This window comes from Haliotis rubra, unplaced genomic scaffold (genome assembly GCF_003918875.1).
Source record: "Haliotis rubra isolate DU_JTF1 unplaced genomic scaffold, ASM391887v1 Scf541, whole genome shotgun sequence".
In the NCBI taxonomy this organism is placed as follows: domain Eukaryota; kingdom Metazoa; phylum Mollusca; class Gastropoda; order Lepetellida; family Haliotidae; genus Haliotis; species Haliotis rubra.
The window spans coordinates 597988-622853 of NW_025767237.1; the positions used below are offsets into that span (position 1 = coordinate 597988).

The 24866-nt window shown below is 41.5% G+C and overlaps 2 protein-coding genes and 1 long non-coding RNA gene across 3 annotated transcripts; 2 read left to right on the plus strand and 1 right to left on the minus strand.

Annotated features, from left to right (window-relative positions):
* Positions 1 to 975: 975 nt before the first annotated feature.
* LOC124253489 lies at positions 976 to 21866 on the minus strand. The gene is made up of 3 exons (XR_006892221.1): positions 21780 to 21866; positions 15106 to 15115; positions 976 to 985 (listed from the first exon to the last, which is right to left on the minus strand). It is a non-coding gene; the product is annotated as an uncharacterized LOC124253489 (long non-coding RNA).
* LOC124253487 (caltractin-like) lies at positions 3324 to 5415 on the plus strand. The gene is given in 4 exon segments (XM_046687281.1): positions 3324 to 3609; positions 4086 to 4189; positions 4523 to 4800; positions 4803 to 5415. Coding segments are annotated over 4 exon segments (858 nt in total). The 5' UTR covers positions 3324 to 3453; the 3' UTR covers positions 5123 to 5415.
* Positions 9897 to 14554, plus strand: LOC124253488 (troponin C, isotype gamma-like). Its single transcript, XM_046687282.1, has 4 exons — positions 9897 to 10062; positions 12615 to 12716; positions 13429 to 13529; positions 13789 to 14554. The coding sequence occupies exons 1-4, from the start codon at positions 10009 to 10011 to the stop codon at positions 14042 to 14044; spliced, it is 513 nt and encodes a 170-aa protein (XP_046543238.1). The 5' UTR covers positions 9897 to 10008; the 3' UTR covers positions 14045 to 14554.
* Positions 21867 to 24866: the final 3000 nt, after the last annotated feature.

Here is a 24866-nt window from a genome sequence, read left to right on the forward strand (position 1 = left end):
CCCAGCCCGACCCCAACCACCGTCTGCGACACCAGTTGTGGTTTTGCTTTTGAGACGACCCCTCTTACCTGTTTCTTTTTATAGTGATAGTGAGAGTCTGTGGGAGCTACATCCTCAATAGTTTCAGTATTAAAGCTATTATTTTGTACGTCAGCTATCATTTATAATGAAGCTAAGTTTAATTTCAAAATGGGCATTTAAAAAGTGTCCTTTGTAATACAATATCATCGCACACTAATTTGCATAAAGCCATGATCTGTTCCAAATAAGTCGCTTTGGACTTAGTAAAAACCCGCATTGCTCATTTCTGCACTAATCTCTCCTCAGTAAAGTCCCTTTTCTACGTTTTCTATCTCTCTACCGCTGAGACTATAGTTAGGCCGAACTTAGTTTAACAGATATTTCCTACTTTCACATGTTAACTACTTAAACTGTAGATATAAATGCGAAAAAAAAGTGTTTTTTCTACTTCCAACATTACTTTAGGACCACAATATGGTAATACGTTGTATTAAAGGATTGTTTCAAGTATAGTAACCAACTGCAAACTTATGCAGATGAATTGCACGAGGATCGTGCATCAATTTTCTGAAAAGCATGTGCCTATATCGTGCATGTGAACAGCTGCGTTGTGGTGTAAAGTTTTGTTAATTCGCAAATGTTCAATGAGTTTCATGATTTATTGAACTCATGAAAATAAGTGTTTCAACGTCATGAATTTGTTTTACAATACATCAGTTCATGTGTAAACAGTCCCTTTAAAGTTGTAGTTTAGAACAGTTGACTGTAGTAAGTGGCTACCTTTACACTAGTGAGTCTAAACCTTTGATGGGTAGGATATATAGACATGATGACGACGTAGCCTTAGGCGTCATAGACTTCGCAAGTTAACGAACATATTTTTCATGGGTATTCACATATCATTAAGGTTTAAGGATTATGTAAGTGAATCTTTGTGGTTTTAAATACAAGTTGCTTCATGATGCTAATGTTTGGAGTTCACGACTTTACGTTGTACCACCCGAGAACTGGAGTCAAACAAGCATCAGTCTGAGGCATTGCGGGGTCAGTTTTACCGGACTGGTCCGAACATCTTGTTAATTGTTCAAGTTAATAAAAGGTCGAAATGAGTAGTTTTAATGACGGGGTTTCATTTATAACGATGCCAATAAATGATTTATGAATTTGTACCCCCATAGAGTATATGTGATCTTTAAGGTAAAAGTCGGTCCATTAAGTACACGTGGTATGTGGCGATCAAACAGACCACCAGAGAAATAAATGGGATGAAACTATTTCAATTAACATAGGAAAACACTGCTTAAAGTAGTGTTCATTGTACTAAAGACTGATATACGTCTTTGATTGTACGATTCCGACTGTCATGATCATACGTTTATAAATCACTTTCAGACAGTGAGGCAAGCTGCTCTGACACACAGGTAGCACACGTCATAAACACACGTTAAGGCAAGGCAATTGTTCACCTATAAACATTAACACCTATAAGCATAACAGTTAAAATAAGGAACAGTATCAAACCTCACTGTTTTGCCTCTGATATCTTAAATTTGGAAATCCACACCACATGTCTAGAATTAAACTTTTTGAAAACTTTGCTGAGGCCATAATTGCCGAAACACTGGTTAAACAACTTGCGAACGTGGGAAAGAAGACAGTTCAGAACTTCAGATTGTTTTGGACCTGCAACTGTGAAAGCTGTGGGCTCACACGGAGGTAAAACACACATATTGAGGAGGAAAACTGACGATGAAACATTTGTGTTTATACAAGTTCTCATTCTTAATAAATATTCAGTGTATTTATCCAAGAGCCAGTGGTTTCTGATTCACTCGGGTCAGTTTGATAGACGACCTCCATCGGTAAGGAAGAGGATGTAAGTGGTGACGAATATGTTGCGTTGATAAACAGGAAGTCGGTAAGATGACCTCGCACTAGACCACGTGCTGACAGGAGCAGTGGGGTAGCCTTGTGGTTAAAGCGTTCACTCGTCACGCCGAACGCCCGGGTTCGATTCCCCACATGGGAATAATGTGTGAAGTCCACTTCTGGTGTCCCACGCCGAGATATTGCTGGAATATTTCTCAAAGCGGCGTAAAACTAAACTCACTCACTGATTCGTTGACAAGTTAATATGAAACCTGTCCAAGGGGCAGCACCAAGGTACGGAAGCTGCACTTGCGCTCGTCAGTGCCCCGTTTACATCACCGGCACATGCGATTATCAATTCACTATCCACAGATTCCATGTGAATTATTTTGTTACCTAAAAAGGTATTTAAGTCTCTTCGTCAATTAATGGTAGTAAAGTGATTCAACCTATTGTCAGTAATTCGGCTTTAATTCAGAATTTATATACATTACTTTCAATTTCTGTGGACAAACCACCTCCTTCCTACAAATACAAAAAACCCAAACAAACAGACCAACCCACCCTCCACCCCCAATCTAAATTATCAAAGTGTTTTCATAATACATACTTTCAAGCCTGCATTTTAAATTTTATTCTGTTCTCCATACCCGACCACTACCTGCATCTTGACCGCTGTTTTGTTACACCTGTCATCACTTACACCTGTCATCACTTACAGCTGTCATCACTTACAGCTGTCGTTCGATCCCCGACCGCGTCATACCAAAAACGTTAAAATATGGTACTTGTTGGTCCCTGCCTGGCGCTCGGTATTAATAGGTACAACAAGGACTGGTCGGCTCGGAGTCAGTATAATGTGTCTGAGTGGGGTATTCATGCTTCACTGCGGCATGGTATCTCAGTGGGCTAGCACTATAAAACCAGCTTCAGTCTGGGCTAGTACAAGCAGCCGCACATACACATACACACGCAAGCACGTCGTCATATGAGCGAAATATTCTCAAGCACGACGTTAAACCCAATTCCACCACCACCACCACTTACAGCTGTCAAATTGTTTCATGCGGCATCGTATCATGACGACCAGATATGAATAAGTGAGTGAGTGACTTTAGTTTTACGACGCTTCCAACAATATCATGGCGGGGACCCCAAACATGGGCTTCATACATTGTACCTATGTGGGGATCGTGTCCGGGGCTTTGGAGTGACAAGCAAACACTTTAACCACTAGGCTTCTCTACTGGGCCTATGACGACAAGGAAAGCACACGGTGCTCCTCGAAGACGTCACATGTATGTTTAAATTTCTCAGAACCGCCATCCTACATCCCGTGTTTGTTTACAAACATGCGTAGATGTTGCAACACAGTCCCCGAAGCCAGGAAGTAGACCCTTGTGTGTGTCCGTATATATATCACACTTCAGTCCCGCAGTAACTATATCACACTTCAGTCTCGCAGTAACTATATCACAGACAGTCTGTACACAAGCTGGCTAAAAGTCTCGCCTGGAACTAACACGCCCACTGCAACGCTGTACACAAGGACACATTCTAACCATGGCACACCTGTCCCACGAAGACAAGATGCAGTACACGCAAATATTCCTGCAAATCGATGACGAGTTCGGTGACAAGACGGGGGCTCTGGATATCAAGGCGTTTGAGAAGTTCCTGATAATGTCCGGATACAGACTCCCTAAACAAAGAGTTGCGGTGAGTAACCTGAATATTCATACACATTTCACTGCCTGGTTGAAAAATATAACTTATCTAATTCCTTTGTTTATGCTTGAGGACATAGAACCCGGATCTTCAGAGTGATGAGCGAACACTTTAACCTCTGTGCTATGGAAGTGTTTTATACATGAGTAATACATAGGCATATCACATTGGTCTCGGCAATAGAGAGGGGCGATGGGGTAGCCTAGTGGTTAGAGCTTTCACTCGTCACGCCGAAGACATGGGTTCAATTCTCCTCGTGGGAACAATGTGTGAAGAACATTTTTGGTGTCCCCCGCTGAGATATTGCTGGAATATTGCTAAAAGCGGCATAAAACACTAGTCAGTAGTCACTCATTACCGCATTGTGGGATCGAATTCCGACACTCGAAACCCGAACCACTGAACTACTGATGCAGATAAGTTATGATGGTGGCTTCATGGTGGACATATACATTTGTTGTTACCAGGAAGTGTTCTGCAACGCTGACCTAGATGGGAACTGGAAGATCACACTGGAAGAGTTCCTGGCACGGCTGCCGCAGATCGCCCCACAAGGATCCCCAGAAGCCAGGTAACACACAGGGCGTCAGTTGTCGCCTGCAGGGGCGGAGACACAATGACATGATCACCCAACATTACCATGTACTAACGTAATTAACCAACTCGTTAAAACTGAAGTCTTCAGCAACCCATGCCTTTCTCCCCTTCATGTATTTCGAAACTTCTGTAATGAGCAATTTGGTATATCACCGTGAATCCTTCCCACATTGTACCCGGATGGGGAATCGAACCTATTAATTACGTGACAAGCGAACACTTTAACCATCTTAGGTATCATGGCAGTAGACAGAATAGACTCACAAATCTCGGTCAAGTTTTCTCTTACCTTGGAACCATTTTTCAGAGCATCCGTTATTCGGCGGAGGTTTGAGAAGAGCGACATGGACCACGACGGGTACCTAACGTTTGAAGAGCTGATTGTTCTGATGGGCGGCATCCAAGACGACGAGGAAGCGTTGCGGGAACTTGTCCAGTGCATGATTGACAAGTGGGACGGGGACGGCGATGGTAAAATCAATTTTGAAGAATTTCTGACAATGTATCTTGAAGCTGATCTGGAGGAAGATGACTTCGCTGATTTAGACGCTGCTGAAGCAGAGGAGGGAGAAGTGGGAGAGGTGAACAAGGGGGAAGAAGATCAAGGGGCAAAGAGGAACATACAGAGCTTAAACCTAAGGAAGAAGAATCAGTAGAGGAAGAGCTAGAGAAGCCAGACAATGTCAGTGCAGGTAAAGAGGAAGAGCTAGAGAAGCCAGACAATGTCAGTGCAGGTAAAGAGGAAGAGCTAGAGAAGCCAAATGAAGTCAGTGCAACAACAGATGTGCAGGAGAAGCAGGACGGACGGAAAGGTTGTGGTGTAGAAAGGAAAGACGGTGAAAAAATAGTTGGAGGAGGCGTGAATGTTAAGTCTATGGCGGCGAGGCTGGAGAAAATGGCGGTGTGACCATAGCGCTGGATGGATGTGTTGGCACAATGACATTGGCCGGACTCCAGCAGAGCTGCTGCAGAGCCAATACAAAAACAAATGATAAGTTATTAGTTTTGTTCATTAAATCGAAGCTTGGCCCCTGCAAATGATTCGTCAGATTCCTTTTCGAGTCTGTAGAAAACTGGAAATGTGTGTGTGTGTGTGTGTCTGTTTGTGTGAGTGAGTGAGTGTTCGAATGTTGCATTATATCAAGGCAACTCCAGCCTGTAAACAAACCTATAAATAAACCTGGATAAGACAAACCCTTCCAACAGTGTGTTTCTCTTTTTTCAACGACTAAAGCATAAATATTTTTTTCAATGATCAATATAAACTGAACGCCAAAAGAAATGTTACACCTCTGAACATTAGAATATCCTAAAATGTTATATGGATAGAAGACTTTGGTTTGGTATGTTTTAACAACCAATCATGTGACTCTATTGAGTCAAAACATCAGACTGATGAATTCATTGATAATTAGGATATCGACATGTTTGTTTAGGTGGGGTCCATTGTCCTATTTTCAATCATGTAAAAATTCAAATCAAAAGTGTAAAAAACAGTTAAAAATGGGTCCAAATGATATTGTTTATGATGATATTGCATGCACATTCACAAAGAGTGATAAAGTTGGGTTTTGGATATGAAAGAATGGTTGTTTACCGTAAAAAGGGACCCAATGCTGAAATTGGATTTTTGTCTCTTTAAAACACATTCCAACCACTTGAGGTTTAATTTTTGGATCATCATGACTTTCGACTGTTTTAGGAAGAGTCGTCAAACGAGAAAAGACTATTTTTTTCCCTTAGATACTGTAAAATTGTGCTTATTTCTGTCCTTGTATAAGGAAGCATAACGCCAAAACGTACCCATTGTAACTTCACCTTGCATGAAATGCACGTGAAAACTGTTGGAAACGGGTATATAAGGCCCCTAGATTTATCATTTCACACCATACATTCACTACAATGCCGAGATTAACAGCAGAAGAGCGGGAGAGGGCCATTGGAATGCTGCAGACTGGGTCGACTGATCGGGAAGTGGTTGTAACTGGTGGCCTCCCGCTTCTGGGTCTGTCTCTAGTTGTGCCAATATTCTGGAATCGCTGACGCAGCCTTAGAATGGTGAGGCGATGACACCCGAATGCAGCAGCCACTTCCCGATGATCAAATCACAGATTATCTCCCTTTTTGCACACATTTTTATGGCGCTTTCCAACCCATCTAAACATTTCTTTACACGTTTGAAATCTATCCTTTTAAAGTTTATTTGGGGTGGTAAACGCGATAAGATCAAAGGAATATGTTAATAAACGACTTTGCAAAGGGGGGTCTGAAAAAATGGATCAACAGACTATTCACAGCAAAGGATTATTTCAGCATATAGCATTTGAATCATTATCGCCTTTTGGGGACATTGATCTATTTAACTTTCAAGGAGAAAAACTACTATTATACTCCACAAAAATTAAAAATTACTTTTGGAAAGATGTCTTAGTATGTTACTCTTGTATTAATAGAAACCATATTGAAAACATCGGAGACTTTATTTGTCTACCAATTATTAACTTTTACCATTTGGTGACACAGGCTTGTTTGTCTCTTGGTATAGAAAAGGAATGAAAAATATGCGGGACATCATATCAATTACACGTGACTTTAAACCTTTGGAAATACTGAAAGAAGATTTTAATCTCCATGAAACATACCTTCTTTACTTTAGATTTTTGAAAAACGTACCTAAACGATGCTTTAGTCTTCTTAAGGCTACACCTATTGTCGATGAATTAGTTACAAGAAACTGTACTATTATTAAACAAATATGTAACTCGGCTGATTGTACATTTGTTTACTCACAGCTGTGTGACAATCATGGAATATCATTAGATAATCTTCAGCATAAATGGGAATCCAAGCTTAATACTACTCTATCAGAGAATTATCTCACTGACTGTTTTGCAATGATAAATACTACTACTATAGAAAATAAGGCTAGGAACTTCCAGTTTAAATTGATGCACAGAATAGTTTCAACAAAGTCATTTCTATGTACAATAGGTATTAATCACGATAATCTTTGTACTTTGTGTGGCCGTGAAATAGAAACTCTTGAGCACTTCTTCTTTTTATGTGAGAAAACTAAACATCTAATCTCTCAGTTTACAAGCTGGTACAATTCCAAGACTGGCGCTTGCCTCAATATCGATATTACTAACTGGGGGATGCTGAAGCAGGTGTATTAGTTTATCATATTTTCATTATCACCAAGGAATATATTAATAAAGTAAGATATTTCTCCGCAGATTTAAATTTTGATCAACTCTTCTACCTCATAACAAAACACTACCAGTTGGAAAAATATATTTTCGGGGAACACCACTCTGTCTTCAAAGCAAAATGGTTATGTCTCTTTCAAGACGACTAAATTTTAGATTAGCATGGTGAGTTTCTCTTTTCTGCACCCTTACCTCTCACTTTCCCCTACCTCTCTCTTTCCCCATCCTCTTTATTTTTTTAATAATTTTTTTTTATTTTCATATGTTCATCTCAAGTTATTAATAACGGCATCAATAATTCATCAACTGTAACATGTGTTATGTCATCTGTATAACCTTGATGAAATGTAGAATATCATGTACCGAAAAAAAAAAGGATTTCCTCATCAGTCCTATTCGGTTACATACTAGGAGTCAAGAAAAAGACTTCAATCTATAAACATTAAGGAGATGTGCCAGAAATGACCAAGTATGTACTACGGTGTAAAGCAACAGAAAATGCAATTTTCCTTCTAGTAGACATAACACTTTTTAATCTTGAATATGATATTGTATATGCATGTGTATATATCCACCCAGGAGGTTCGACCTTTTATAACAAACCCGGATTATACTCCAAGAATGGAATAACGATTTTCCAGGATTATTTATCACATATACTCAGACTATCAGTGCCATCAAATGATGTATATATGTTGTTTGCTGGTGACTTCAATGCGGGTTCAATGACATCATACAAAATCTAGAATGTGTGAGTTTCTAATGGACATATTGGGGTAAACATTAATACATGTAGTTCAGCAGTATATGGCGGGAGTAGTAGATTTTAATTTAAAGTTATTCAATATTGGTTAAAATTATTGAGTATGGCTCCAAGCAGATTACCAAAAACTGTTATAATATGATTTTTATGATAGAAATGGGAAAAGAAATTGGATCACAAACGTAAAAAGAATTATTATTCTCTATTGGGTTTAGTAATGCATGGTATATATAGCATATATAATCTCACTCGTTATTCCTGCTATCTGTTAAACAACGACTTAAAGATATGTACATGCAAAACTGGAATACAAACTTATCTCTTTTTAGCAATTTGTTTTTACTATAAACTGATCAAACAATCCGTCCACAGAGAACAGTATATGTCTGTGTTAAACGTAAGAAAATTCAGAATACGCCCTGCGTAATTCCTCTGTTCATCTCATGATTTGCTAATAGAATCTGGTAGGTATTTAGGCTTAAAAAAAGAACATAGGATATGTAAAAATGTGTAATCTGAATGCATTTGAAGACGAGTACCATTTTTTTGTGTATATGTCCAACCTATTACAGAGAAAATAGAGAAGAGTAGTAGAGAAATAAGTATATTAAGAGCTACTACTATGTACATTTACAAATTCATATCCCTTTTAACCAATTCTAGTAAAGTACATTTAGCAAGATTATCTACGTATATCTGTTACGCTACCACATACAGGAAAAAGTACATTCTCAAAAATTGAACTAACTGATCAATTCTTTACTGCATTTGTACTATAGGCCTGTGGCCTCCTGAGTTCGGAAATAATATATTGATATTGATATTGATATTGATATTGACTTCCTTATTTGGAAATTTAAATTACATATAAATTCGCTTGAAAATGTAAAGCCAGGGATAGAAATGCAGATCTTGTTATGGGTTCCATAGGGCAAAAATTTAGGTGTGCCTTTGTTGAAATAGGCGTGCCCATACCTTTTGATGATCCGGTTAAACTCAAAACATCACTAAAATTATGCCTTTTCAATGTATTTTTAATAAATCAGTAAAGATCATGTAAACCTGTAAACTAGTCTGACTCTCCCATCTCACTGGGGCTCCTTCAATGTATATGGGAATATTTGTTTCTATAAAAATTGTATATACTAAGAGACTAAGCGTAAGTATAACTTGTAAACCAGAGATCTGGATTTCCTTAAACACTATCATGACTGCAAGAATAGTTCAGCTATATTTGTCCAGGACCCATAAACCAGCCCACAAACTATGTTATCATTCAAAGCGGACTTTCCTGTTATGCGCAATGGCATTCAAAATGGCTGCGCCCATGTTAACCTGTGCGATTATGAGTACCAGAGATAAACAGCTAGATGGGGTGCAAAAATAGTTCTCGAGGCATATAAGTTGGTCAAGTTTATCGCCTTTCCATCAAGTGAATCATGATGTGAATTATCTTTTACTCATGCTGCATGGGCACAATGAAAATATTTCACCCTGTCATTTCAATATTTAACGTGCCATGGCACACACATTCAGCACTGTTTCCAGCCCTGAAACCCTCTCAACCCTGTGTCTGCGTCTATACCGACAGTTACACACACAAACATACGCTGTCATTGTACTATCCGCTGCACGCGAACCGGAAGTAAACCGGAGGCTAACAGGAAGCCAGCGCTTCACCGAACACGTGATCCCATCCTTTCTACAGTTTAATCTTACAGTTTCATGTAATTGGAGCTTGTGGTGACACGCATGTTTAACAAAGTTTGTTATAGAGTTTTCCGTGCTATGTCACTGCAGACGTTGGAGTAGCTATCCATTATGGCGACTCTGTCTCGGCAGGAAGTAAAACTGTACACTGAGTTCTTCCAACAGGTAAGTATTTTTATCAAGGACATCTTTAATTATCAAAGATACAAATGAAGACGTTTTGACCTGTACAGTTTCTTTGGGTGATATTGTCGGGAACTTTTAACTCAATAACGAATCAATGTTTGAACTAAGTTGCCTTACGTACTGCATATCTAAATATCCCGATACATATATATTTATGTCATGTTAATTTTCCTGTAAATAAATAGATCATATGTTGAGTGAAAGGCCAGATTAACACATTACCACACGTACCTCGTTTTAAACGAAAAATAGCAATCTCGTCTCCGTATTGTTATGAAATTTGAACGCCGAATCGATCGTACGATTCCGATTTTATGATGAATGCGTTTATGTGTTAACGTACAGGTACGGTTGCGCACGGTTGCGAGAGAAAAATCCCCAGTCTTTCTATATGCGAGTGAAGCGAGCGAGCGTCATGTTGCGCTACCAGTTTGCAAGCTGCAGTTGGTAACGAATCACTATCAAATAGCGTGCTCGCGATGAGGTGAACGTATCCTTCTCCACTGAGGGCACTTGTTATAAATACATGAAAAGGCAAGGCAACTGTTCGACTGAAAGACAAATCAAACCGACACTTGCATCGGACATACATTTGTCAGTGATACGTCAGAAATGTTCCCAAAAATGTCTGCTATAAAATGTTTACGGAAGATTTACGGAAGGTTGCAACCTGGACAAAATAGCACCTGAGCAAGAGCCAATCTTTTGAACCTTCGTGGAAAAGAGCGTGTTCACTGGTAGCTCCAAACTTGTAAAATGAAAACACCAAAGACTGAAGCTGTTGGAATATTGCTGGACATGTAACACACACACACACACACCAGCTTGCGTTCAAGTTCAAATTCGCACACCTCCATACCGATTGACAGCGGCAGCTGAAGGTCGCACAGTTTGCTTCCTCACGAAGTTATCAGTGTAAGTCCCGGAAAATTCACCTGTCACAATACCTGTAATCCATTTATTTGCACAGTTAATTCTGTCGTGTAGATAATAAAAAGGTCTTAAACGAACCACAACGGCTTCACTATATACACTCTGTATTGTTATGCAGTCTATACTGCCTAGAAGAGTACGGGAATAACTGACGAATATGGGAATAACTGACGGATACTGCCTAGGAGAGTATGCGAATAACTGACGAATACTGCTTAGGAGAGCATGGGAATAACTCACGGATACTGCTTAGGAGAGCATGGGAATAACTCACGGATACTGGTTAGGAGAGCATGGGAATAACTGACGGATACTGGTTAGAAGAGCATGGGAATAACTCAAGGATACTGCTTAGGAGAGCATGGGAATAACTGACGGATACTGGTTAGGAGAGCATGGGAATAACTCACGGATACTGACTAGAAGAGTACGGGAATAACTGACGAATACTGCCTAGGAGAGTATGGGAATACCTCACGGATGCTGCCTAGAAGAGTACGGGAATAACTGACCAATACTGGTTAGGAGAGCATGGGAATAACTGACGAATACTACCTAGGAGAGCATGGGAATAACTGACGGATACTGGTTAGGAGAGCATGGGAATAACTCACGGATACTGGTTAGGAGAGCATGGGATTAACTGACGGATACTGGTTAAGAGAGCATGGGAATAACTCACGGATACTGCCTAGGAGAGTATGGGTATAACTCACGGATACTGCCTAGGAGAATACGGGAATAACTCAAGGATACTACCTAGGAGAGTATGGGAATAACTCACGGATACTGCCTAGGAGAGTATAGGAATACCTCACGGATACTGCCTAGGAGAATACGGGAATAACTCAAGGATACTGCCTAGGAGAGTATGGGAATAACTCACGGATACTGCCTTGGAGAGTATGGGAATACCTCACGGATACTGCCTAGGAGAGTATGGGAATACCTCACGGATACTGCCTAGGAGAGTATGGGAATACCTCACGGATACTGCCTAGGGAGTATGGGAATACCTCGCGGATACTGGTTAGGAGAGTATGGGAATACCTCACGGATACTGGTTAGGAGAGTATGGGAATACCTCACGGTTACTGCCTAGGAGAGTATGGGAATACCTCACGGATACTGCCTAGGAGAGTATGGGAATACCTCACGGATACTGGTTAGGAGAGTAATGGGTATAACCGACGGATACTGCCTTGGAGAGTATGGGAATACCTCACGAATACTGCCTAGGAGAATACGGGAATAACTGACGAATACTGGTTAGGAGAGCATGGGAATAACTCACGGATACTGCCTAGGAGAATACGGGAATAACTGACGAATACTGGTTAGGAGAGCATGGGAATAATTATAACTAACGAATACTGCCTAGGAGAGCATGGCAATAATTTACGAATACTGCCTGGGATAGCACGGGAATTACTGACTTACGTCCAGGGGGAGTTATTGTATATCTAAGAGGAACTGTTGACAGGTATTGCTGTTTACATGTCTTCTGATCAAGCACTTACATACCATTTATAGTCCACAGATGTGTCTGCTACTGCAGCCATTTTACTTGTCAGTAAAACCGGTATGTGATATTGCAGGTAGATGAAACTGACGGTGACGGGAACGGCCGCCTGTCTCTAGAGAACTGTGAAAAGCTGCTGGACAAATGTGGCCACAGAATTCCTCGGGACGTCATACAGGTATATCGCTTGGGCGCGGTGATAGTGTGGGGCGCGGTGATAGTGTGGGGTGCGGTGAAGTGGAAAGTGGGTGAGTGAATGAGGTGAAGTGATGAGTGAGTGAGTGAGTAATGGCAGTTTATACTGCTACCCCATGTTTAACCCATGGTCAGTCCAATGATGGGCACGATGAGGCACGCCATATCGCTAAATGATGCTGACGACCCGATTACGTCGCCTCTTACGACCAGTTGCAGGGGGACCCCAAGTCAAACCTGGATTCTTTGTACATGAACCGATCCCAGCCGGTATGGCCAAGAATTTGGGGTTCCAGGATTAACTGAGTATAAAAAGAGAACTGAGAGAGAGAGAGCAATACTGGTATTGCAAAACATGACCATCATGCATTGGTCAGTGTGGCCATGTTCATACCGAGGGAATGACCGACGCCCGCGTTCATGCCGAGATTTCTTCAGCCGGTGAATCCAGAACTTGAGATTGTACTGCAACATCGACAGATACAGAAATTGGTTACGTACCACGTGGTTTGATCCCAGTCCGTGATCTATTGACACTAGCATATTTTAATGTCAGACTTGGTCAATTCTATATAGGAAATAACGATAAAGAACAACTGAGGTTAGAGGTAGTCTGTGGTCATTTTAGGTCGCCATTGTTCTTGTCCTGTGAAGAATTGAATGTTTGCTAAAAATTATTGGGATTGGGATTTCAGACATTTGTCAACCCAGGCGGAGACGGAAGTTGGACGCTGACTCTGGAGGAGTTCCTTGCAGCCATGTCGGAGGTGGTGCCACCCGACTCGCCTCACTCCAAGTAAGCGTGCTGTTTTTGTTTACGAGCGTATGCGCGTGGTGTATGTTGGTGTTGAGTGCACTTGGTCTGGTGTTTTTAATGCCACGGCACTTGTAAACGTTCTACAGCATTGCATCAAACTAATTCTTGTGTTTTCAAAATTGTCTCGATTCCCCAAATCATATTGTACTTTAACCTATGTGCTAAGTTTACCTAACTAGATTGTAAACGGTCACATCACTCATTCACTCACTCACTGACTCGCTCACTGGTGTTCCAGGGCGGCTGAGTTGCGGCGATTGTTCCGTGCCTACGATCTGAACAAAGACGGGTACGTGTCGTTCTACGAGTTGAAGAACACGATGCGTGGATCGGTAACGGAAGATGAACTCCGGGACTTCATCAAAGATTGGGATAAAGATGGCGACTGGAAACTGAGCTTCGAGGAATTCATCAACATGTACGTTGCGCCGATGCCGTCTGACAACAACGATGATGTTACGGCCAGTGCGGAGTCGAAGCCCAGTAACATGTAACTTAAAGACTTATCCTATCATGTCGGTCGTGTCGAGCAAACAGAGCAGAAATAGAAACTTAATTAAAGATTGATCGCCGGCCCACATAGAAAAAGAAAAAGGAATCCACACTCGAAAATATACCCTCCACAAACCCCCAAAATATAAGTACAAAAATACATACAGAAAAATAGAAACTAAACAAACAAACAAACAAACAAACAAACAAACAAACAAACAAACAAACAAACAAACAAACAACAACAACAAAACGAAAAATACCCAAAACATAACCAACACAAAAAACAAAACAAAACAATAATGTGAAACTAACAAAACTGAGAACCTTTCGGGGAACGTGACCCTTTCAGAAACGACCAATAACTGCATTGGTTGAATTGAGGAGTGTTGGGTTTCGTTCGTCGTAACGCAATCTCTGTTAGTTCTCAGTTAGGCTATCATTTAAAGGTTAATTCTGTAAAGCTGACAATTCAATGTTTAGTGATGTGAAATAAACTGGTTATGAATGAGGCTATCTGTTTTTTACTCATTTGATTATATCTTCTATGCATTAAGCATCATGTGATTTGATACTGAAAGACACAAAGACGACAGGAATACTCTCTTTGGTACCAGGGTTGTAACATTACAACGAAGTAAGTTTTAGTCACGTGTTCGAAATGGACATTATTGTATACAAAGAATGATATGAAACGATTGAAGCAGTAGTAAAATCTCTGGCACGTCCTGATTATCCAACCAGACATTACACAACCAGCTGACGAGGTGTATATTATTCAATATCATCACCGTCGACCATTTTTCAAAGAGTTCAGCTGAGCTGTTATTGTGAAATCATCCAGAGCCGGGCTGAAGTCCGAGCTGGAACCAAACCAGGAACACAATGTGTTTCTCCCAGTGATACTGCATGACCACTGCTGGCGATGTGGGACACTCCATACTTACTGCCTTTGTGTATCTCAAACCGGAACATGAGTCTCTTTAACCTATATGACAAGGATCTACTTTTCAGCCGATCCGAATTTTCTCGTGTGAAAGTGAAAATAGACACCACAAACAACTATGGTTACACTGAATTCCTAGTTCCTTGTTTCATAAAAAAATGGTATTTACTAACGAATTTTAATTTTAAACTTTAATAACATCGTATTTCTATATTTTATGGCGAGGTGTAGGCAGCATGACCTTAACTAAGTCGTCACAGACTGCCCCAGTTTGAGTAGGTCGTAAACTGATTCACAATGCATCTGGCGCACTGGTTACACCTGTTATGTGTTTGTTTTGCGCTTATGTGATTGACATAATGTCATGTCCGTACCAGACCGCAAAACTTTTCTAGCGGAGAGCCTCGTTTTGAGATTTCCACGATTTCCAGGTTTCCGTTTGTCAGAGCTCGCTGTACGACAGAGCACGCTGCACGACGTGTTTGCAAGGATTAGAAGGAGCGTAGTGTTGCAATATACAAGTGCTTAGATGTATCAAATAATACTGATTAATAATTATGTATCCAGTTATATGAATTGGTCTCAAAATTCTGGACTGGTTATTGTACTAAGTTGCGCAATAGGACGGGACCCAGTCAACAGGAAACGAGACTGTTGTGTAATCAATGTTTTGACTTGGGTTTAAGACAAGATTATCGTAATGTAAATTTCCATATACACATGTATCTCCTATATTTGACTAAATATATTTTGTAGCTTTGGAGACGTAATGACGCGTACGTGTGGGCAGAGTAACAAGCGAACAACGGATGACCGGTCGATTAATTTCTTCATTTCTTCACAGAGATATTGCATACTGTATGCATATTTATCATTTAATTGAGGGTGTTAAATGTGCAATAATGCAATCTGATAAACTCGGTATCCAAATCTGATAACTATGCAAATTACGTCAATCCACGAACTACTTTTACAAAACTCCATACACGATATGCGAATCCTAAAACGTTTTGACATTTCATTGATGACGTCGTCGCGAGTTTACATTGAGTGGACGAGGTTGTAAACAAAATTGGTGATTCTGTAAGAATTGATGACTGAGGTTCTGGAGTCGTTACTGCAGTAATTGATTTTGGAAAACATGAAACGGAGTACTTCGTTCAAACTGAAGGTACGGATTATGAGGCACGAGTGAAAGGCGATCGTCTAAGAAAGGTACCAACCAAGGTTTTCGAGCTATCGATCACAATATAGACGACGAATCGATTCCGTCAGGTATCAGAAACTGATATTGATGAGGTGAATACCCGCAATGAAAATAGAAACACTGCCAAGAAAATCCTGCCTGATTTTGTGGTTCTTTTCAGACAGAAAGATCTTATTTTAGGCATGAGATATGTTTGCACTGTATTATCGACTAGTCACAACCATATGCCGCCGTCATGAAGGACCTTCACCTTGGTGTACCGCTAAGTATTCTTACGCGAATGCTCGGTTCTCTTCATATATATATATATATATTCACGTACGATTTGCTTCTTTTTTTTAGAGCACTTTAAGAATGACATTATATGATAAAGAGATTATTAACCTCGTGTGTTTCTGTATCATGAATATCATATATTAGGAATAAACAATATGTATTATGCTCGCCAAAGGGTCGCATAATACAAGTTTTATTCCTAATATATGATATTCATGATACGGAAACACACTCGGTTAATAATCTCTATATACTGATTATATATAATTACTGTGAGTGAGTGAGTGGGTGAGTGAGGAGTGAGGAGCGGAGTGGGTAAAGGAGTGAGTGAGTGAGTGGGTAATTGAGTGAGTGAGTGAGTGAGTGAGTGAGTGAGGTTTCACGTTCCTGGTTCAGCGTTCAAGCGACATCACAACGGGGGCACCAACAGTAGATTTCGCACACTGTATACCTCCGCTGAATTATTGATATAAATAGAGGTGGAATAACCTAGATGTTTAAGCCGAATTCCCAGGCTCTTATAGATAAAATGTGACATTTATTGTGTCAATAGACGCGATATTGTTCCGGTCCATCGGATTGAAGGAAAAAGAGAGTTAACAGTAAATATTCTTATTGAATCATAAGTCCGCCATATGGAAAGTTATCTCCCTTGCTTTCATTCACTCGCTACGTCAGAAGTGTTTTTTTAAGAATAAATGTTACAATATTTTTTACAATAACGACGGCATATAAAATAAATAATCTTCAACAGTATAATGGTAAAATTAGGCAATATGATATTTCATTTTACTTTCTGCTTATTCGTGTTCCTTCACTCCATTACCGGAAGCTGGCAGGTGTAATGGAGGCGAAGAACGATTTGATATGCGAGGAGTGGCGCTTAAAATGTTTAATAAAATATATTTTACGTGAGTAAGTATTAAATATGAGGTTGGAAATCTGAGAAAACAACCCTGTGAGGAAATGGGTGTGAGGAAATGGTGGCGATATTTTATTTCGAAATTGAAAATATTTTTCGAACCGAAGCGAGGGAAGAACGTTGCCAACCTTGGCTCGCTTCACTCGCATATCTGGTGTCCCCCGCCTTGATGTTGCTGGAATATTGCTAAAAGCGGCGTAAAACCAAACTCAGTCAGTCAGTCAGTCACTCGCATATCGGAAGACTGGTAATTTTTCTCTCTGTTGCGTAACCCTATCTGCGCTACAGTTTGCCTGTGGGCGGGGCTACTCGCCCTTACTCTCCGCCACACGTCAGCGCAAAGCACATGTAGATTGGCCACTCGGTAGGAAAAGTGGATCATTCAAATACAGAATTTTTTTGTTAATTATGAGCTGAAAAATTCAGTTCCTGAACTGAAAATCGAATGGCTGTGTCACTTCCCTTCAATAAGTCTCTCAATAAATGGAGAATACCAGAGCCATGTAGTATCAATTCAGATCCAGTGACCTAATGTGGACATCGTTTATACTGTTTCAAGGAATGGACATCAGTATTGTCCGTTAGTTGGCAATGTCCTCTTCTCAGGTCGCGAGAATCAAATAAGACATTTATATTTTGCCATGATATTGCATTACAGTTTCTGCTCAAAATCTTTTGAATACCTGGCTAGAAGTGATCTTAGGTAACCCATGCTTGTCGTTAGAGTCGACTAACGGGTGGTCAGCCTCGCTGACGTGGTTAACACATGTCATCGTATCCCAGCTGTGTAGATCGATGTTCACGATGTCAGTCACTGGATTGTATGGTCCAGACTCGATTATTTACAGACCCCGCCATATAGCTGGAATATTGCAGAGTGCGGCGTTAAACAACAAACAAACCAAACAAATAATTATCTTTTGATGCTGATGTAAAATATACTATCTCAAAAAAGAAACTCATATAAGAATTTGAACTAATTTGTTTTCTTTATCATGATATATTGTGTTGGTTTTAATAATCAACGAAATGCAATGAAACTTCGCATAGGTAATGTTCCAATATCGATGTTTGGTAGGGCTCGGGAAAAGTCAGATAAGGGATGACACAAAGATGCTTGGTGGCGCTGAAGTTAGTACCTAGTGTGACCACCATAGGCGTTCAGTTCTGCGCGACATCGGCTGGGCATCAGTCTCTGGATCTGATGTTGCTGAATTGCAGTCCACTGCCTGTAGTACATGGGCGAGTGGTTGAAGGGTCTGCGGCTGTTGGTGACGCTGTCGTACACGCCTGTACGGCAAAACGTTCATGACGGCGTTTGTACACTCTCATTCTTCCATTGCGTCGTTCCAACAGAATCTCGATTCATCGCTGAACCAGATTCAACGCCAATTAGCGATAGTCCAGACCTGAACGTTGGTGCACCACTGAACACGATGTTGTCGATGTAGCTGACGTAGCACAGGGCCAAAGTACGGTCTTCGTGCTCCCAAACCCGCCTCTCGAAGCCTGTTCCTGACAGTCTGTGCGGATAATCGTCGTTATCCGGGTATGTGTCTAGCGATACTGGTGGATGTAGCTGTACGATGACATAGGTGATGTACCCGGATGTACCGATCTTGGGCTCTAGTGGTCACTCGGGGTCGTCCACTTCTAGGTCTGTCTTCGACCGTGTTCTGCTGGTGATATCTCTCCCAGAGACGTGAAATCGTGCTCTGGTGTACGTTCATACGACGGGCAACTGCATGCTGAGTTTGTCCTGCTTCCAGAAGCCCTATAGCAATATTTACATTGGGCATTGAGTCGGCTGAGTCAAATAAAGTGTGGCATTTTTAATTCTTTTTATCAGAAACGCTCAAATAAAGTGACTTTTAAACAAAACCCCAGTGATCCATCTTTTATACCCATCAGTGATCCATCATCTTTTATACCCATCAGAGATCCATCATCAGTTTCATCTTTTATACCCATCAGTGATTCATCTTTTATACCCATCAGTGATCCATCATTTTATACCCATCAGTGATCCATCTTTATACCCATCAGAGATCCATCTTTTATACCCATCAGTGATCCATCTTTTATACCCATCAGTGATCCATCTTTTATACCCATCAGTGATTCATCTTTTATACCCATCAGTGATCCATCTTTTATACCCATCAGTGATCCATCTTTTATACCCATCAGTGATCCATCTTTTATACCCATCAGTGATTCATCTTTTATACCCCATCATTTTTATACCCATCTTTTATACCCATCAGTGATCCATCTTTTATACCCATCAGTGATCCATCATCATGATCCATACCCAGTGATTCATCTTTTATACCCATCAGTGATCCATCTTTTATACCCATCAGTGATTCATCTTTTATACCCATCAGTGATCCATCTTTTATACCCATCAGTGATCCATCTTTTATACCCATCAGTGATCCATCTTTTATACCCATCAGTGACACGATCTGTGTCCTAAGTTTCATGTGCATTACACGTGCACTATGTGTTCTGTGGCATTGCATGCACCAACTCAAGATCATGCGGTTACATACAGGTATTTCCTGCTGGATGCGTTTGGGTGCGATGTTTTCAGACAAAAACTTCATGGTGGTCATAAACAAATGAAACGTGTTTGTAAAATCCTCCCTGTACCAATACACGGATGGATCTAAATTCCAATTTCGTGATGTGTTTCCTTTTTGAGAGAGTATATATTTCACACACGTTCGTGTACAGCCCCCAACCTACGGATAAACGTCCTTCGCCTTCTAAGGCCTCGAGCTCGTACACACCGATGTGTGAAGCCCATTTCTGGTGTTCCCCCCCGCGTAAAACCATACTCACCCATGGTACACACCGACGGCTCCACATGTAAATGAATACACTATACCATTTAACATGTGGACATTTAGCCTCAACATGTCCGAAAGTAACCAATCATTCTTCATCCTTTATTAGAGAATGAAAGCAATTTCATGCAAATTCAGTAAGAATGTTAACCGAGAGACCGATGTAGTCTTACTGAGTTATTTTGATTTCTGTTGAGCTGTCACAGTTAAATTTGCCGAAAGTATAAACAAGTTATCAGAATGGGCCCTTTGCTAGATTCTGAATCACCTGTTTACACCATGGCAACGACAGATAAAATTACTAATTGACACGTTCCCACTAAAGAATGGAATCTCAAGTCTTACCTGGAGGATGGTAGAATTCTTCAGTAAAAGGACATTAATGTATTTCAATCATTTAGCGTCACGACTCCAGACATTTGTGGCCACTGTGGCCTCGTTACTGGACTCTGCTCAGACCTCACGGTTCGTCATTTGTGGTGGTTTCGCTGTGTCCGGTTACAGCTCGTATTCTACGCCAGCGGGACAACTGTCCTACATATTTCAACCTGGCCTTATTTTCAGACATCTCTAATTCTGGACGCAAGATTACAAAGGGAACATCATCCGTTTTTGCGTCCCCCTGCTAGCCAGGATTTGTTTCCAGGTGTTTCAGTTCTTGGTTTGTAAGCACCACGGCCATGCTTACTGGCTTCACAGGAATGTCATGTTCAACAACACTCGATGCGATATTTCCTCCCGGCTTAAGACCTGACCTTAATGCGGGCTTTCCTCCCAAAACAAGCTGACGTCCTAGATGCCGATGTACAAAAAAACCTTAGAGCCACAATTGTCGTCAGTCCTCGTCAGTCCTCGTTAATGTATAGGACCTACTATCACCTTAGCACTGGGATCATTTTGTACAACGGCACCCTGACCCACTGCGGGCTTTACTCCCAAATTACGCTGGCGACCTGACCCACTGCGGGCTTTACTCCCAAATTACGCTGGCGACCTGACCCACTGCGGGCTTTACTCCCAAATTAAGCTGGCGACCTGACCCACTGCGGGCTTTACTCCCAAATTAGGCTGGCGACCTGACCCACTTCGGGCTTTACTCCCAAATTAGGCTGGCGACCTGACCCACTTCGGGCTTTACTCCCAAATTTGGCTGGCGACCTGACCCACTGCGGGCTTTACTCCCAAATTAGGCTGGCGACCTGACCCACTTCGGGCTTTACTCCCAAATTTGGCTGGCGACCCCTGACCCAATTTCGGGCTTTACTCCCAAATTAGGCTGGCGACCTGACCCACTTCGGGCTTTACTCCCAAATTTGGCTGGCGACCTGACCCACTTCGGGCTTTACTCCCAAATTTGGCTGGCGACCTGACCCACTACGGGCTTTACTCCCATATCAAGATCGCACCCTGACCCACTGAACGCAAAACAAATGTGGTCTTAATTCATTTTCAAAGGGGGGTCGAAACATCCACTCCCCCCCAACCCCTCCACCCCTCTGGATCCGCCAATGGAAATTCAGGGTACCATTACAGTGTGTGACACCATCGGCATTATGGTGCGGTCCCAGTGCCGACCTCACGCTACTCGACCTTCTCGACCTGAAGGTCGAGTTGGGGGTCGAGTTGATAGAGTTTCAGAACGAGTTAGGTCGAGTCAGGTCGAGTCAGATCGAATCAGGTCTACCAAGTTTTTGAATTTTTTTTTTGACATGTCAAAAATTTTCCCCGACTTCCTTCTCGACCTTCGGTCAGAGATGGGATCGAGACCAGGTCGGGAATAGGTCGAGGTAGGTCGAGTTTAGGTCGAGTTTAGGTCGACATTAGGTCGAGTTCGTCGAGTTGAAGTTCGAGGTGGCCTGACATGCCGATCTGTGTTCGTCTTAGAGTCGATCTGTACTCTGTCTCGACTCGACCTTGAGTCGACCAACTCGAACTGGACTCGACTTGGACTCAACCTGGAGTCGACCGACTCGACCTGAAGTCAACCTATCTCGACCTCAACTCGACCTAATCGAGTCCGCGCCGACCGAATAAATGGTCGCCATCTTCCCAGATGCTTCATAAAAGCCAAACGGCAGCCAGTGGTAGCACATCATCTCCACACCAACTTGCTGCCACCCAGAGGTCCACCCAGAGGTCCACCACCCTCTCCAACACGCTGCAAAGTAGCGGAATAGGCTGGTATCTTCCCCAGCTTTGACTCCAGTGCTGCAGCAGGTATATCTCTGTACCTGCCAAGCGGTCTCTTGGACCCTACACACACCTCAGAGGATCAGTCACATGTTCAGGTCTCTCAGCAAGGACAGTGAAACTGAGAAGTAGAACTTGATACTCATATATTGTCATGAGCACTTTATACTGATCTGAAATGTTACCTTCAGATTATTTAAATGAGTTTCCAATACAAGATTTAAAAGCTTTTTTATCTGATATTTTTTTTGTATTTTCCATCCATTGCTAAGTGTAAATGTTAATACATCTTGTACGATTGTAATAAAGTTTGTTTTGTTCATCATGTATATAGTAAGTTTTCATTGTGTTTTTTTCGCATTTACCCCAATTGTAAATAGTGTACATAAAAAACAAACAAGAGTTCCTTTGTAAATGAAGCAGTCCTAAGTAATAGAGTACACTTTAAAGTCATTTGGATATCATTTTCTCTTGCCAATGAACAGCTCCTGGGCCCATGAAATAGTCCTTCAAATAGTTTCTTTGGTTGGCGCCATCTAGTGGGGTAACGTTCCTCGCACCCCGGTTATCCCCATCAAGCAGCTGTGTGCAGGAGCGCCACTCGCCTGGGGTGAGTGAACAGTCCCCATTCCCCGGTCTATGAGGTTCATCTGACTGTTCCGGTTCCTCGTTCTCAGCATGTTGTGTAAAGTGACGCAGGCCTGGGTTATCTGTTCAGCTCTGTCTGTAGTGCTATTTAGGGAGCCGAGGAAGATCTGGAACCTCATAACCAGAATCCCAAAGGTATTCTCCACCACTCGTCTGGCCCGAGACAGTCTGCAAAAGTCACAAATTAAACAGTTTTAAGTCAAAAGCATTCAAAATTCAAAACCTCTGATATAATATTGCATACACCCAAAGACACTAAGTTATAATTTGATTTAGGTATTTATGGAAAAGAATAATTACCTGCAGTTGAAGATCTGCTGATCGGGGTCCATCTGACGCATGGAAAAGGACTTCATCCAGGGGCGGAGTGGAAAGGCATCGTCTCCGATGATGAAGTATAGCACACCATACGGGGAATACAAGGTCATCGCCCGCCATCCGATCTCGTGAATGGTTGAAGACCATCAGCGTCTGATGCTGATCCCGACGTTGACCCACGGGAACTTGTAGTCGGCATCCGCGAGTGCCAGCAAGACGATAGAGAAGAAGTACTTGTAGTTGTAGAAGAGAGACCCGCTTTTGGGTACCTGGTGAAAATGCACCCTGTAATTTATACAATTTGGAAACCAAGGGTCTACTCGGCAGAAAAATGGAATTTCCGTCGAGAACCAGTCGCTCCGGTTGAACACAGGTCGCGGTGGGGTCGGGCCGGTCGACTTAGGACGAAATTAATTCGAAATTAGGTCGATATACAGGTCTAGCTGGTCGAGTATAGGTCTTCTGACCTAAGTCGAGATAGGTCGACTGAAGTCGAACTAAAATCGAACTAAGGTCGTAAAGGTCCTTACGAGGTCGTTATGAGGTCGTTGTGAGGTCGAGATAACCCCCAGGTCGAGACCGGTCGAGTAGTTTGCGAGGTCGAGTCGGTCGAGCTCCCGAGGTCGCCACTGGGACCGCACCATAAAGTAGCCATTGAGCACGTCTTCACATTTTCCGGAGATTCCTAAACTTCCCATAATGGATGCTCAATGGTTCTGATACATTTTTCTTGGCCGTCACAGGATGTCCAGTGTCCATCCACAATGATCCTGCTTGAATACAGATCGGTCAAACACGTCCTTTTTCTGACAGCGTAGTCTGACACATAGTCTGGACGGAGAAATAGATAGGGCCGTGTATTGCCCCAAATTTCGTATTGCGATACATTGCGATACACTCTTCTGTATTGAGATACGTATTGCGATACATTCTTCTGTATTGCGATACGTATTGCGATACATTGCGATACACTCTTCTGTATTGCGATACGTATTGCGATATATTGTGAAAGAACATTTTTTGAGATCTGTCCACTTTGTAATATTCTTTTACCTTCAAATTGAATCACAGTATCTGTGAGTAACCATTGTGCATTGGATAGCTTCTTTCAAAGCAAGAAAAAAGAAAAACCAGAACATTCTTCTGTTTATATTTTTAATTCAATACAGCAAGGATCGACACTCACTAAACATTTTAACTAGTCCTCCGGGCTAGTGGATTTTGTATGTCACTAGTCCTTTCCAAATATTACTAGCCCTACACTTTACTATTAAAAACTTTCAACAAGTCTTTCTTTAATGGTAACTGCTGACCAAAGGAACGTTAACACAGATAAATGTATGATTTCTCATTTCATATATATGACAAATTCAACTGAAACTAGCTTACACCATGTCCTCCATAAACCCACCCATGGTTTGTCATTTTGTAATATCAGTGATTACGACTTATTATCTATTCT